Source organism: Sorex araneus, chromosome 2 (genome assembly GCF_027595985.1).
Source record: "Sorex araneus isolate mSorAra2 chromosome 2, mSorAra2.pri, whole genome shotgun sequence".
Lineage (NCBI taxonomy): Eukaryota > Metazoa > Chordata > Mammalia > Eulipotyphla > Soricidae > Sorex > Sorex araneus.
Window position 1 is genome coordinate 282332648 of NC_073303.1, and position 16893 is coordinate 282349540.

General features: G+C 46.5%; 1 protein-coding gene across 4 annotated transcripts in view; it reads left to right on the plus strand.

The window, feature by feature from the left end:
- SENP5 (SUMO specific peptidase 5) overlaps nucleotides 1–16893 on the plus strand; it is a 44579-nt gene that overhangs the window by 15066 nt on the left and 12620 nt on the right. For all 4 annotated transcript variants that reach the window (XM_055128009.1, XM_055128008.1, XM_055128007.1 and 1 more), the window contains 4 exons: nucleotides 3396–4927; nucleotides 15062–15167; nucleotides 15290–15428; nucleotides 15712–15759. In XM_055128009.1, the coding sequence (XP_054983984.1) occupies nucleotides 3427–4927; nucleotides 15062–15167; nucleotides 15290–15428; nucleotides 15712–15759 (1794 nt within the window). In that variant the 5' untranslated portion in view covers nucleotides 3396–3426. The remainder of the gene's footprint in view (nucleotides 1–3395; nucleotides 4928–15061; nucleotides 15168–15289; nucleotides 15429–15711; nucleotides 15760–16893) is intronic.

The following is a 16893-nucleotide window of genomic DNA, read 5'->3' on the forward strand; positions in this document are numbered from 1 at the left end:
AGGGCAAGTAGGACCCGAGCTTCAGCCCTGAGATGATTTTTTTTTTTTTTTTGCATTTTTGGGTCATACCCGGTGATGCTCAGGGGTTACTCCTGGCTCATGCACTCAGGAATTACTCCTGGCGGTGCTCAGGGGACCATATGGGATGCTGGGAATCAAACCCGGATCGGCTGCGTGCAAGGCAAACGCCCTACCCGCTGTGCTATTGCTCCAGCCCCCCTGAGGTGATCCTGACACGGTTCCAGCAGGAAGATTTTTTTTAAATAAAATGCTGGTTTTCTGATTCATAGTCTGGAATTTTATTCCACCTGCAGTGGCTGGTGCTTTTTTAGCCAGGAGCCCTCTGTAGTATTGGGTGTCCCTCATCAAGTCAAATGATTTCTGTTGTTTGTGTGGGATGGGGGAGTGTCAGGGCCACACCCATTGGTGCTCAGGGGTCACTGAGATGCCAGGAGTGAGATTCAGGCTTCCCGTACACAGTGTATATATTTAGCCCATTGACTGTCGCCCCCGGCCCTGGTTTCCACTGTTAAGTTTCATTTACCATCCCCTTGAGCGTTCCTGAAGCACGGACACGTGCCGACATAAGTATCTACGTGTATCAGATAGATGTGCCTCTGCTCTGGTTTCTTATTCAGGCCCGTCTCAGGAATGTTGCAGGTTCAGTTCCAGCCACTGCAGTGAGGCTAATACCACAATAGAGAAAATGCTGTGTTAACTGGGGAGTGGGGGTAGGGCGGGGCGGTTAGCATCACAGCTAGGGCTTTTCCTGCCTCTTTGGTCCGGAGTGACCCCTGTGTGGCGCCAGGAATTCGCACCAGAGTTGCAGTAGAGTGCGGGCAGTCATTGTTCAGTTTCCGCAGCTAGTCTGGTGAACGTGCCTTTTGTCTGAAGGAAATAAGGTACACCTCAATTTAGAATTTCTCTTGGTAAAAGCATGCTGACCGTCACCGAGCCTTCAGAAAGGCCATCTAGAACACACAGTACCTTTGGTTTGGTTTCTGGGGCATACCGAGCAGTACTCCTAGCTGCGCTCAGGGATCACTCCTGGTGGTATTTGGGGAACTGTATGTGATGCTGGGGATTAAACTTGGGTTGACCACGTGCAAGACAAGCACCCTACCTGCTGTTGCTCGGGCCCCAGGAAACACTGTTCAAAGCTCAGTAAAACAAGCCGTACCTATATTGACTTGAGTGGGAGAACAGTGACTCACTGCGGGGCCTTGGAGTATCGTGCCCCTGCATTGCCAGTCAGCGACTTTGGCTGAGTTTGGGGTCCCAAAGTGACTCCTGAGCACAGCCAGAAGTAAACCCAGAGCAGCGGTAGGTGTAGCCCATGCCCCCCCAGAACATGCCCCACCCCCAAGAAAAAAGTCTTTGAGCTGGTAAAGAGACTCAGCTCCCTACTGAGATTCTGATGTGTATGCGTTTATTGAATCATTCCCTGTGTCTGCGTGTATGATGTGAAAACACATGCCCTTTCCAGAACGCACTGCATGAACAGCTGCTACTCTGCAGGTGTCTAGTCTCTTTTTTCTTCCCAGGCTTTTAAAACTTTTCAGTGTTAAAATTAGCTGTGATGGGGCTGGAGTGATAGCATAACGAGTAGGGCGTTTGCCTTGCATGCAGCCAACCCGGGTTCAAATCCCAGCATCCCATATGGTCCCCTGAGCACCGCCAGGAGTAATTCCTGAGTGCAGAGCCAGGAGTAACCCCTGTGTATCGCCAGGTGTGACCAAAAAACAAAACAAAACAAAAAAATTAGCTGTGATGAGAAGTAGGGTGAAAACTTAAAAATTTCCCTCTGACTCTCTGCCCTGTTTGTTTTATCAGAAACAAATTTCAAGGCCAGAGAGAGGGCACAGGAATTTAGGTCCTTGCGTGGTAGCACAGGGCCCAGTCCACTTCAGTTCCAGGCACTGCTGGGAGCGACCCCTGGCGAGCGCTGGCATAGTCAGGTGCAGCCGGCAAACCAAACAACAAAAAACAAACTGTTTTTCAAGAATTGATTCTTTGTTTTTGTTTTGGGGCCACAGGGCTCATTCCTGGTGGGTTTGGGAGACTGTCTGAGTGCCAGGAATCAAACCTGGGTCAGCTGCATGCAAGGCAAGTACTTTACCTGCTGTGCTATCTCATGTGCCATCTCCTTTATCTGGATAAAAGATAGCACAGTGGATTTGGTTTTTTGTTTGTCTTTTGGCCACGCACAGCATTGCTTAGGGCTTACTTCTGGTCCTGTGCTCAGGGATCACTCCTGGCAGTGCTTTGGGGGATCAAACATGAAGTGGAAATTGAATTGGACTTGGCCACATGCAGGGCAAGTGCCTTAATCCCTTTACTGTCTTTCTGGCCCCAGGGAATTATATTTGACTCATTTGCAGATTTTTTGCAACTATAGCAAACACTCATGTTAGAGTATTCATGTCTTCCAGAAATGTCACTAGGTGGAGTTTCAGTATTTAATTATTTATTCATTTATTTATTTAGGCTTTTTTGGGTCATGCCTGGCAATGATCAGGGCTTACTCCTGGTTCTACACTCAGAAATTATACATGTTGGTGCTCGGAGGACCGTATGAGATGCTGGAGATTGAACCCGGGTCGGCCTTGTGCAAGGCAAACACCCTCCCCACTGTACTATTGATTCAGACCTTGAGTTTCATTATTTCTCATAAGTCTATTCCTCAGAACTTTCTGTACTCCCAGTTTTCAACCTTGTAACTTAAATTGCAATGAATTCAGGTTTCCCCGCTCTAACCAAATGTAGAATGTGCCTGTGAAGCCTTTAGAACAGCATGAAGTGAAGAAGCAGTTCACATTAAATTGTATGGAAACATATGTTTGGTGCCCCAGACCCACATAACCTACAAAGTCACATCAGATATCAGGTGAAACAAAATAATGCTAACATAGAGTGAACCTAAGAGTTGGTGTTATATTGGGAGTGTTCCGTGATGTGTGAGACTCCCCCCCCCCCAGAACAGCTGCAGCAAATAAATGTTGAACACACTTTTCATCATTTTGCCATCAGAAGAGGAAACGCTTCATGTTTCTTTTAGTTTATGAAAAGTAGTGTTGATGTAAGTCTTTTGTCAAAGTGAAGTGGCATAATGTGAACCTTCAGAAAGTGGGAATAGCTTGTATATTGTTAGGATTTACTTTAGGGTTGAAAGTAACTTTTTTTCGGTGGCTGGAGAGATAGCACAGCGGGTAGGGCGTTTGCCTTGCATGCGGCCGACCCGGGTTCAAATCCCAGCATCCCATTTGGTCCCCTGAGCACCGCCAGGGTTAATTCCTGAGTGCAGAGCCAGGAGTAACCCCTGTGCAGAGCCAGGTGTGACCCAAAAAGCAAAAAAAAAAAAAAAAAGAAAGTAACTTTTTTTCTTTGCCTTACAGCTGCTTCCAGATTTCATTATGCATCAGAAAAATGAAAAAACAGAGGAAAATTCTATGGAGAAAAGGAATTCGCCTCGCCTTTTCTGAAAAATGGAATGCAGGATTTGGAGGTTTTAAGAAGTTTTACTTTCACCAACAGTTGTGCATCGTGAAGGCCAAGTTGGGAAGGCCCGTTAGTTGGAGCAGGCGGCTGAGAGATTGCCAGTGCAGAAAGAAGGCCCTTCGGCTCCAGAAAACGTGGATCCAGGTTGAACCTCCTTTTGCTAAGATAAAGTCTAGCCTGGCTGCTCAAAATGTTAGTATCTTGTCCTCTAAAGTGAAAAGGAAAGACACGAAACACCTCATTGCTTCTCCGAGGCTCCTCCTGAAACTCCAGACGGAGAAGCCGCTGGCCTCGGCAGAGAACTCTGACCATGAGTACCGGGGGGAGGAACGTCTCCCGAGGGCCGTTGCTGACGTGCCAGCAAGTAGCGTTTTAGGTCGGGCCAACGGTGGTCACAGACCTCGGACAGAGCCACGCGCTTCTGAGTTTCCCATGAAGTTCATCGGGGAGAGCCAGAGGCCAGGCGGGAGTGGCACGATCGTGGTCACGCTGAGCAACCAGAGGAGAAAGCGCTTTTGTTATGGCTGTTATCACCACAGGAATGGGGGCTCTCTGGTTCCAAAGCGATTCCAACTTAACCACCATCGAAGAACAAAATTATCTCTTATGATGTATGATAAATTATCCATGATCAGATTTCGGTACAGGATTCTCAAATCCCAGCACCTCAGAACAAAGAGCAAAGTTTGCAAGCTGAAGAAGGCCCAGCGGAGCTGGGTGCAGGTCACTGGGGACCATCAGGAGACCCCGCAGGAGACGGGTGAGGGGAGCAGCTGCAGCCCGCTCCCCTCCCCAGAGCCTGAAGACCCTTCCTGCCGGCATCCACCCTTCTGCCCAGATATGGACAGCGATGCTGTGGCGCGGGGCAGGAGCTCTCCCGTGCCTGCCGGCCCCGCTAAGGGAAGCTCTTCCCTGGGCAAGGAGCCCAGTGTAGACGGGACGTTCCCTGCGCAGCAGAACGGCAGCGCCACGTACGGCTGGGACGGGTCACCCTCGCCCTCGCCTGGGTGGGAGTGCACAGAGATGCTTCCTGGCACCCCCTTCCCAGAACACCACGCGAGTGACATGCTCATCTCAGAAACCGAAAGGGAGGTGCAGACCCCAGACCAGGAAATTCGGACGAGTGTCGTCAGCGACGACGACCGAGGCGCGCTGCCTGCGTCTGGGGCAGATGAGTCTGTGCGTGGTGTCAACGGGCCCGTGGCTGGCGAGCCTGTTGAGAATGAGGGCGCCTGCCAGATGGAGGAGGCTGGGTCTCTGAAGCAGAACATCCTGAGTTCCGAGTTGCTGGACCACCCTTACTGTAAAAGCCCCCTGGAGGCGCCGCTCTCGAGCAGTGGGCTTAGACTAGAGAACCAGGTGGGCGGTGGGAAGCACAGTCCAAAGGCCTCGCCCGTGGATGACGAGCAGCTGTCCGTCTGCCTGTCCGGTACGCCCTCCCCTCCCTCCCCCCTCCCGCCGCACTCGCTGGGAGAGCGCCCTCTCACGTCTGGATTTTCCCCTAAACAAGTAGGCGTTCTTCCCGGAGCCTTTGTGTTGCTGTATTCTTAGGTATTCCAGAGGTTACTTCATTTTGCTTTCTGGGCTACGTGTGTTGCTGTCTGCATCTTCCCTGTCTGAAAGAAAGAAGCAGCTTCTTTATGCTTACACAGTTGTTTCTGTACGTTACATTCCTAGCAGTGGAGTAGATGTTGAGCGAGCACTCACTGAAGTTTTAAAAGAATTGTTAAGTTATCCTCTGAAAAGTTGAGCCAGTGTATACCTATTGAGCCCTGTCAGTCTCATTAATCACATAAGTTCTTTGTTTTATTACGAGTATTTATTTTTTTTTTTTAAACGGGGTTTTGTGGGTGGGTCTGAGCTACACCTGGCTACTCTGTGACTGGCTACTCTGGGGCGGCTCTGCTCCCAGCGCTGCTCTGGGGTCACTTGGAAGAGCATGGAGTGTTGGGGGTTAAACCAGGGTTGGCTGTATGCAAGGCAAGCGCTTTAACTCCTCAGTCTCTCTAGCCCTAATTTGAGTATATTTTTATATGTTATTTTCTTGTTCTGTATATAGTTTTCCTTTATTTATTATGGAGAGGCCGTTCCCAGCAGTGCTCAGGGCTTACTCTGTGTTCAGGAATTACTCCTGGTGGGGCTCAGGGGACCATATAGGGTGCCAGGGATGGAACCTGGGTCAACTGCATGCAAGGCAAGCACCCCGCACCACTGCACCATACAGGCCACCTTTGTTTTTTATTTTGCACTGTTGATACTTATTGAATATTCAATCCATTTGTGTATAACACAGACTGTTAGCGTTCTGAAAAATGTGGCAACAGATAGGATACAACTCTGTGGATTTTAAATCATTCTAATTGTAAAGATAATAATTATAGATAATTATAAATGTCACAAGTTTAATTTTTTTCTCTCACGAAAGGTAAAAGTTTCTGTAGCCTAACTTTGTTTGTGGCATTTTTCTTAGTAGAAATTTTGTAAAGAGTCAGGTCATTCTTCACTTGTTTTTGCTTTGTTTTGTTTTACTTTGGGGGCACACCTGTTGATGCTCAGGGGTTATTCCTGGCTCTGCACTCAGGATTTACTCCTAGCAGTGCTCAGAGAACCATAAGGGATGTTGGGGGTCAACTCAGGTCGGCTGTGCACAAGGCAAATGTCCTACTCGCTGATACTGTCTCTCCGGCCCTGCGTCCACTTGAAGGCTCCTGATTTTTACATTATGCTTTTAAAAGTCTTGTCATAATCTTTCCCATGAATTAAATTGGTTTACCTTTCTCTTTTGGAAGAAATGTGGCAATATCAGTCTTGGAATTTACTCAAGGTATGAAAGAGTGCAAGTATATTGGGTCATTAGTGTTGTCTTGGTAGCGAAAAGAAAGAAAGAAAACAACCAAAACAAGTATTTCCATGGAAACATAAATTATGCTGTTGAGGCAGCAGCATACCATGAAACTGTTAAAGAATAAAGTCGGGGTCAGAGAGATAGTGCAGTAAATCGGATGCTTGCCGACACACAGCCAACCTGGTTTTGATCCCCAGCGCCCCATAGGGTCCCCCAAGTCCTGCAGGGAGTGTCTCTTGAGCACAGAATCAAGAGTAAGCCCTGAACACAGTCGAGTGTGGCCCCAAGACAACAACAAAATCAGTACTCAGTTGTGCTTGTACAAGGCAGCTGGAAAAATCAGTACTCAGTTGTGCTTGTACAAGGCAGCTGGAAAAGATTCGAGAGAGGCTGAGGATGTGGTGTACAGGGCAGGGCACATCTGCAGGGCGCAGGGACCTGGGTTTGGTGCATCAGGCCCGCGGGGTATGGCGCCCACAGCAGCCCCAAGAGTTGAGGGAGAATGCGAAAGTCTAGGATTTGCATGTGGTGCTTTTTGTCTTGTTTCGGGGCCACACCTGGCGTACTGTGGGCTTGCCCCTGACCCTGCACTCAGGGCTCATTCCTAGTTCCTAGCAGGGCGCAGGACTCTGGGATGCTGGGATCGAATACAGGCCTGCCATGGGCAGGGCACGCACCTTACCCACTGTACTGTCTCAGGCCCCGCACTCGCGCAGTGGTTTTGTAAGGAAGATTTCCGGTGGCACATCGATTCTAGGTGTTTGAAGCATTGTTTTATGTTGGGGTCACACCTGCAGTGCTCAAGGATTACTCCTGTCTGTGTTCATGGAATCCCTTCCAGTGGGGCTTGAGTGGGAGACCCCTGACGGGGTGACACGGGGGGCTCACCACGTGAGGCGCCAGGGATGGGACTCTGGGTGGCTGTGTGGAAGGCAGGCACGTTATCTGCCATGTTATCACTTTGATTTGGATCCCATGGTTTGGTGGTGTTTGTTTCGGTTTTGTTTTTGAACCACACCTGGCTGCTGTGCTCAGGGAGCACTCCTGGCTGACTGGCGGGACACTATGGGAGGCCAGGGATTGAACCCCTGGCATCCACGTGCAAAGCAAACGCCCTACCAGCCATTCCAGCCCCAACATGTTTGGAAATTTTTAATTAGAAACAAATACAGATACAAAACTCACACATAAATGTTGATAGCATCGTTATTCCTAATAACTTAAAAGTGAAAACAGTTTAAGTGTGCATGAACAACTGGTAGTTGGATATATATCATTTGGCCTAGTCCTGCACTGATCTGCGGAAAGAAGTGCAGTTACTAACACAGTTTCCGTGTGCATGAACCTTGAAAACATGTTAAGTGAAAAGAAGCAAGACAGGAGGTCAAGTCCCATGATTCTTTTGATTGGAAATGGCAGGCAGAGGCAAATACAGAGACGGGAAGTAGATTGATAGTTACCAAGGGCTGTGGTTATGGGAGAAATGAGGGACTGCTTGTGGATACAAAGTATGACAGAGTTTCTTTTTGGAGCAGTACAAAGTTTCTGGAATTTGGCAGTAATACTGTTTATAGAATGAGATTTTTTAGAAAAACAGCAGTTACAGTTAAAGAGGGTCAAGTTTGTGATGTACACATCACAATCCTGGAAAGCTGTTAAGAAGAAACATTGGTAAAACGTTTGAAACATGATCAGAGTTACCACAATAAGAATACCAACAGTTTGGACCCCACAAACACAGAATCTCGTGTTTGCACATAACCAAAGTCATAAATGGATATTTGAAATACTTAGACATACATGTTCTTTGACCAAGAAACTTGAGGAAGCAGTAGAAGAAAGATATAAAGAGTTAAACATGGCATTATTTAGTCACTTAGAAATGAAAAGTCTAAATGGTCATTAGAAGAGAATTCTTTAAAAGTACGGCATATTCATTTAAATGTCATACTAGATCGCTTCTATATTGACTTGAAATCATGTGTTGAGCCTAGAAAAAAGCTTCAAGAAGAGGAGCTGGAGTGATAGCACAGCATGTAAGGCGTTTGCCTTGCATGCAGCCGACCCGGGTTCGATTCCCAGCATCCCATATGGTTCCCTGAGCACCGCCAGGAGTAAGTCCTGAGTGTACAGCCCTTGTGCATCGCCGGGTGTGACCCACAAAGCAAAAAAAAAGAAAAAAAAAAGTATGGTCATAAGGGCACAACAGTTCTAAATGAACCGTGGGTGACTGCCACTTTATTTTATAAAATTATTAGAAAAAGCAGTTTATGGGGCTGGAGAGATAGCACAGCGGGTAGGGCGTTTGCCTTGCACGCGGCCGACCCGGGTTCAAATCCCAGTATCCCATATGGTCCCCTGAGCACAGCCAGGGGTAATTCCTGAGTGCAGAGCCAGGAGTAACCCCTGTGCGTTGCCAGGTGTGACCCCAAAAAGCAAAAAAAAAAAAAAAAGAAAGAAAAGAAAAAATCAGGTGCCAGAGAGAGCTTAACAAGCTGAGCACATGCGTGGACCCCTGGCCTCGCATAGTGCCCCCAGCACTGCTGGGAGCACCCCCTAGGCACCACCATGTGTGACATCCCCCCCCCAAAAGAAGGAACTACTTAAAGCTCCTATCCATTTCAAGTTTATGAAAATGGTCAGTCCTACTTTCTTCTAGACTATTAGCATGTTTTTTCACTTAGAAGAGAGTAAAGATGTCTCTGGCTGCTTCTTTATAGCAAAATGAATTACCTCTGTGAATAAAAGATGGTTGACAGTTGTGATACTGCTTAGCGCTCGTGGTCAGGGGACGGCCCCTGCCATCAGGGCCCGGTCTGGACTTGGTGTCTCTGTCTTTATTCTGTTCTGTTCCAGTTACTGTAGTTAGCGTGATCATTTGGTGAGAGTGGAACATCCTAATCGTGTCCCTACTCACCATCCCTTTTTCTTTTCTTCTTCGTTTTGTTTGTTTGTTTGTTTGTTTGTTTGGCTTTTTGTTCTAGGGCCACACCTGGCAGTGCTCGGGGCTTACCCCTGACTCTGCACTCAGAAGCCTCTTCTGGGCGGTGCCCAGGGGACCCTGTGAGATTCCAAGTAACAAACCCCAGGTCAGCGTCGTGCAAAGCAAGCGCCCTACCCACTGTACTTTTGCTCCGGCCTCTCACCTTCCCCATTTTATCTTTTAAAATAATTTTAAGAGTTTCTCACATTTTTGTCCCAAGATTAATTTCTGGTTCTTTTTTGTTTTTGTTTTTCAATTAAAAAATTAACCGTGGGGCCAGAGAGATAGCTCAGCAAGCCGGAGCACATGCTTTGCGTGTACTCGGCATGTCATGGCCCTCGAGCACTGCCACTTGTGGCCCCAAAACAGAATAAACTTTGGGGGTTGGAGATCTAGTACATCAGTGAGGTGCTTCCCTTGCACACCGCCAGCTTGCTCAATCCCCGGCCCCCCAGATGGTCCTCGGAGCCCTGCCAGGAGTGACCCTGAGCACAGAGCCTGGAGTAAACCCTGAGCGTTGCCGGGTGGAGTCCCCAAAAAAACACAGTCCAAAATTAACTTTGGTCTTTGATAGGTATCACATTATGCTTACAGGATAATTGAGTAAAAATCGCATTAATCGCTGAGTTTTCCAGCTATTTTTTCTACAAAGCTAATTTTTATTGTCACTTATTTTATTTTTTTTATTTTATTTTATTATTTTTTTTTACAGTTACAGATTTATACATTTTTGTGCTCATGTTTCTCCCTTACAAAGTTTGATAACCCATCCCTTCACCAGTGCCCATTCTCCACCACCAGTAAACCCAACATCCCTCCCCCCTCCCCAGTCCCGTCTCCCCCCACCCCACACTGCCACTATGGCAGGGTATTCCCTTTTGTTCTCTCTCTCTCTGATTAGGTGTTGTGGTTTGCAATAAAGGTGTTGAGTGGCCATTGTGTTCAGTCTCTATTCTATATTCGGCCCGCATCACCTTTCCCCCACATGACCTCCAACCACATTTTACTTGGTGTTCCCTTCTCTGAGTTGCCCAGAATGAGAGACCAGCCTCCAAGCCATGGAGACAGCCTCCTGGTACTTATTTCTACTATTCTTGGGTGTTAGTCTTATAGTCTATTATTCTCTATTCCACAGATGAGTGCAATCTTTCTCTGTCTGTCTCTCTTTCTGACTCATTTCACTTAGCATAATACTTTCCATCCTTATCCACTTATATGCAAACGTCATGACCTCATTCTTTCTAACAGCTGCATAGTATTCCATTGTATAGATGTACCAGAGTTTCTTCAACCAGTCATCTGTTCTAGGGCACTCGGGTTTTTTCCAGATTCTGGCTATTGTAAACAGTGCTGCGATGAACATATAAGTGCAGATGTCATTTCGACTATACTTTTTGGCTTTTCTGGGATATATTCCCAGGAGTGGTATTGCTGGGTCAAATGGGAGCTCAACCTCTAGTTTTTTGAGAATCGTCCATACTGTTTTCCAAAAGGGCTGAACTAGCCGGCATTCCCACCAGCAGTGTAGAAGGGTCCCTTTCTCTCCACGTCCTCTCCAACAGCGGTTGCTTTTGTTCTTTTGGATGTGTGCTAGCCTCTGTGGTGTGAGGTGGTATCTCATGGTTGTTTTGATCTGCATCTCTCTGATGATTAGTGATGTAGAGCACTTTTTCATGTGCCTTTTGGCCATTCGTATCTCTTCCTTGGTAAAGTTTCTGTGCATTTCTTCGCCCCATTTTTTGATGGGGTTATTTATTTTTTTTTTTTTTGCTTTTTTTTGGGTCACACCCAGCGATGCTCAGGGGTTACTCCTGGTTCTGCATTCAGGAATTACTCCTGACAGTGCTTGGGGGACCATATGGGATGCCGGGGATTGAACCCGGGTCGGCCGCGTGCAAGGCAAACGGCCTACCCGCTGTGCTATCGCTCCGGCCCCTTGATGGGGTTATTGTCACTTATTTTAAAAGATGGGAGGGTTGAGAGGAGAAGTATGTGCTTAAAAGTGAACACGGGCTCCTCCAGAGTGGAAATAAGCAAGCAAAGGAACAGACAAGCAAGTGAGATATGTGTTCAAGGAAGAACATGGACTTAAAGATCCTACTTTCGGGCTGGAGTGATAGCACAGCAGGTAGGGCGTTTGCCTTGCACTCGGCCGACCCAGATTTGATTCCCAGCATCCCATGTGGTCCCCCTAGCACTGCCAGCAGTAATTCCTGAGTGCAGAGCCTCAGAGTAACCCCTGTGCATCGCCAGGTATGACCCAAAAGGAAAAAATAATTCCTAGTTTTCCTTTTTTTTTTTTTTTTGCTTTTTGGGTCACACCTGCCTCTGCACAGGGGTTACTCCTGGCTCTGCACTCAGGAATTATCCCTGGTGGTGCTCAGGGGACCATATGGGATGCTGGGAATTGAACCCGGGTCGGCCGCGTGCAAGGCAAACGCCCTACCCGCTGTGCTATCGCTCCAGCCCCAGTTTTCCAATTTTATTTTATTTTATTTTATTTTGCTTTTTGGGTCACACCCAGCGATGCTCAGGGGTTACTCCTGGCTTTGCACTCAGGAATTACTCCTGGCGGTGCTTGGGGGACCATATGGGATGAATGCCGGGGATCGAACCCGGGTCGGCCACGTGCAAGGCAAACGCCCTACCCGCTGTGCTATCGCTCCCAGTTTTCCAATTTTTAAGCAAAGAATTATTCCAGTTCTTTGTCTCTGTCTTACTAGAATTACATACTGCTTTTTTACTTATGTTTTGCATATCCTTTAAGTTTATCCTTAAATATTTGTCCTATTTTGTTTTCATTTTAAACACTATGGTGAAAATAATGATATAATGATAATAATGATAAGATATAAGTGCATCAGATATGCAGTTGTAATGCATATCTGATGCACTTATAACATTTTATAAGTCCAAAGTGTTTATTAATACTCAGATTAATACTTATCAAATATTATTTACCTGTATATTTTATGAAGCCTACACACTTAACAGTGCTAATTTTTATCCCCATAAAGATAGAAAAAAGTACGACAATATCTCAAAGACTTTTTTCTTTTGGGGAGACACACCTGGTGGTACTCAGCGCTTACTCCTGGCTCCCTGCTCAGGGCTCACTCCTGGCAGGGTTCGGGGTCCCATATAGGGTCTTGGGGATTGAACCCAGGTCGCCGGCATGAAAGACAAGCACCCGACCTAGTGTACTGTCTCCCATCCCCTCAAAAACAGTTTTCAGGAACAAGTCAGAAATTATTGATCTCTGCAGTCTTGCAGACTAGGGGAGAAATATATATTGTCAAAGACTGCAAAAAGCAGATAATTTAGAAAAGTTGAAAAAGTAGGGTCACTTGAGTCATAGAACTTAGAAAGGCCTTTGAAGTGGAGGAGATTGGCTACCGTCCACGTAGGCTTTGAGCTCAGTGGGCCTCTGGTCACCTCATTAACATTGATGAGCTATTTCAGGCTGGGACAAGGCTACTAATACTGTTACGTGCCTGGGCTGAGCCAAATTTTTGTTGATAATCAAGTGTGTTTTACTTTGAGCATCCTTTCTTAGCAAGATACTGAAATTTTTGTTGCAAGTTCATATCTAGGCTCTTAAATCTGACAAAACATTTCTGCAAAGGTATTCTTTTTCACAGCCTTTATCTCTTTATTCATTGAAGTATAGTTGACTTCTTTTCCAGTGGTACAGCATAAATGTCTTGTTGTTTTGGTTTGGGGCCATCCCCAGCAGTGCTCAGGACTAAATACTGGCCGTGGTCAGGGGACGGTATGCAGTGCTAGGAATCAAGCCAGGCTCATCTGCTTATTAAATTGACCTGAAAACTATCTTATATTCCTGCAAAAAGTTACCCTTTAATCCTGTTTCCTCTCCTAAAACACACTTGACTAGCTGTTATCCAGTTAAACCACTTCAGACTATCATTTCTGTATCACCATAATTCTGCCAAGCTGATGTTAAAAATTGCCTTAGAATTTGTCCCCTGCTGTGTGATGGAAATTGCATGACGACAGTCTCAGCAGTTCATCACTGTGCTTTCTGCGCTGTTTTGCCGTGAGGTGTCCGGGGTTCATACAGCAGTGCTCCGGGAGTCACATCTGCTGTCACACTGGGCTCTTTGCTAGTGGGACTGCCTGGGGACCCAGCGAGCAGCTTCAAACATGGACAGCAGGGTCTTTCCAGTGACCACATTCCCAGGCTCGGGATTTTTTTTTTTTTTTAAGAATTATTTTTGTTTCCAGTGTTGTGGAGAGGAAGTGGGCAGGGCGGCAGGGCTCTTGGCTCGCATGCCGCGGACTCGGGTTCAATCCCCAGCATTCCCTTCGCTCCCCTGAGCCCCACCAGGACTGATCCCTGAGTGCAGAGCCAGGATTCTGTCCTGAGCACTGCTGGATATAGCCCAAAGAAAGGAGTCACCTAGTTGCCAAATGTGTCAGACACATTTAGTCTGGTGATTAAGATCTTTGAATTTTATGCTCTTTATAAAAATGTTTGAGGGGGGGCTGGAGTGATAGCACAGCGGGTAGGGCGTTTGCCTTGCACGCGGCCGACCCGGGTTCGATTCCCAGCATCCCATATGGTCCCCTGAGCACCGCCAGGGGTAATTCCTGAGTGCAGAGCCAGGAGTGACCCTTGTGCATCGCCAGGTGTGACCCAAAAAGCAAAAAAAAAAAATGTTTGAGGGGCTGGAGCAATAGCACAGTGGGTAGGGTGTTTGCCTTGCACGTGGCCGACCCGGGTTCGATTCCCAGCATCCCATATGGTCCCCCAGCACTGCCAGGAGTGATTCCTGAGTGCAGAGCCAGGAGTAACCCCTGTGCGCTGCTGGGTGTGACCCAAAAAGCAAAAAAAAAAAAAATGTTTGAGAAGGGGGCCGTAGAGTACAATGGGTAGGGCCCTTGCCCTGCGTGTGGCCAATAGGATTCAGTCCCCAGCATCCCATATGGTTCTCCGAGCACTGCCAGGGGTAAGCTCTGAGCACGAACAGGTGTGATCCTAAAACCAAAAATAATTTTTTTTTAAATTTTAAATCATTCTGATGCATGTGAAATGGTTCTTTGAAATATTTAGACAAAGCTTGGTAACTGGATGGGGGTAGTAGGGGTGGGGGCACCCTCAGTGGTGCTCAGGGCTTCCTGGCTCTATGCTCAGGGATCATTCCTGTGGGGCTGGGGGACGCTCTGGGGTGCTGGGGTCAAACCAGGTCATCTGCCCGCAAGGCAAGGGCTCTGCCTGTTGTACTACTATCTCTCTGGCTCCTAGATTTTACTCCTTAATAGATCGAATTCTTCCTCAAGAATTAAGCTACTTAAAGATATAAGATGAGTAGTATTCCATTACTTATATGTGGGTATATATATGGCATATATTCCATACTATCTTCACTTATTCATCTGTTTAACTGGGTTGTCTCCAAATCTTTTTGTTTTGTGTTGGGGCCACACCGGCAAATCTCAGTGATCACCTTCGTGTGCTCAGGAAACCAGGTAGGGTGCCAGGCGCCACAGCAGGTTGGCTGCATGCAAGGCAAGTGCCCTGCCCATGGTGGCATTGCTCCAGCCCTGGTTTCCAAATCTGGTAACTAACACAGCAGTGAACAGAGGTATGTTTGGTGTATGTGGTAATGACAGGTTAGGTATTTGTTAAGTGTTGTCTGTAGGTTAGGAGCTGGAGAAAGACTTTGCTTACTGAACTTTTTTTTATCATTTTAATTTCCATTTCTTCCTTTAAGGATTCCTGGATGAGGTTATGAAGAAGTATGGCAGTCTCGTCCCACTCAGTGAGAAAGACGTACTCGGACGATTGAAAGATGTCTTTAACGAAGACTTCTCAAATAGGTCTGTCCGTGATGCTTAATCGATGAGCCTTTGAAAGTAAAACTGCTATGACTTTTAAGAAAAGTAACAGTAAACTGAGAAGTCATGATTTATACCTTTCCTTAAAATTTTTTCTATTTCAGGAAACCATTTATCAATAGGGAAATAACAAATTACCGGGCCAAACATCAAAAATGCAACTTCCGCGTCTTCTACAATAAGCACATGCTGGATATGGATGATCTTGCCACCCTGGATGGTCAGAATTGGCTGAACGACCAGGTCAGTGCACTGGAGCATTTCTGTGTGGGAAAGGCCCAGAAGGTAGTAGACAGTACATTTAACTCAGAACCTCTAGGTTGGCCTCACAGTATTCTTTGGTACCAAAGATTCTTTTTATTCCTTACTAAAGTAACTCTCGGTAACACCAGTATCCAAGAGATTTAGTTACTGTTAGCAATATGAGTGTGTTTCTTATTCTGAGTGGGACGTTTTGAATTTTATATATATATATATATATACATATGATTATTAAAGTTATTTTTTTAATGTTGCCCTTTTTTAGGTCATTAATATGTATGGTGAGTTGATAATGGATGCAGTTCCTGACAAAGTAAGTGAAAACTTAGTCTTTTGCTTCTAAAGGAAAAGTTATTTTTAAAATTTTGTATAATCATTTTATTCTCTTTAGATTTTCAGAAAGGGGTAGATTTAGTTTTGATCATGTACTAGTTTGGGGGGTAAGTTCTAAAAAATATTTCTGTACAGGGATGATTTTTCTATTACTCTTTTTTGTTTTGTTTTTGTTTTTGTGCCATCCTTGGAACCATTTCACATTGCTGACAATTATAGATGTTAAGTTTTGGATTTCTGTATAAAGTCCAGGGAAAATTCTGCCAGAAATTGCATAGCCCAGCTCACAGTCCCAGTGCATTGCTGTAAGAAGTCTCTGGAATCAAAGTCTTTAGACGCAGAGGGTCCGTTTCAGTCTCAGCAGCTCCGAATTTATCTGGGCCGAGGGCGTGCCGGTTACACCCACTTCCCATGATTCCCTAGGAGCCCCAAGTGTAAAAATCATATACCTCTGGGTTAGGAGTCTTAGAAGATGGCTCCTGCCATGTGGATGATGCTGCCACCGCCATTTTCCATGCAGGGAGACAGGGTGGGGAGGTAAGATCCACCCCCAGGCAGCACGGAGTTGTAGCCCAGTTCACAGTCCCAGTGCATTGCTATAAGAAGCTGCGCTGGATGCCCGAATGTGTTAGGTCTCTGGAATCAAAGTCTTTAGGCGCAGAGGGTCCCTCCTTTTTTTTTTTTTTTTTTTTTGAGAGGTGGTAAAATTGTTATAAACATTCTCTTTTTTGGAGAGGCGGCCATAGCTGGTGATGCTCAGGGGTAACTCCTGGCTCTGCACTCATGAGTCACTTCCTGGCATTGCTCAGGGAGCCACTCAGGATGCTGAGAATCGAACCTGGGTGGGCTTCATGCATCGCCCACACTGTGGGGAACTTTGACTCCAGTCCATTCATGGTCATGTTCACAGGGACAGATCTGAGAGTTCAAATGCAAATTTCCTTAATTTCTTTCAAGAATCTAGTTACGGGCTGGAGAGATAGCACAGCAGGTAGTGCGTTTGCCTTGCACTCTGCCAACCCGGGTTCAATTCCCAGCATCCCATATGGTCCCCGAAGCACCACAGGGAGTAATTCCTGAGTGCATGCGCCAGGAGTAACCCCTGTGCATTGCC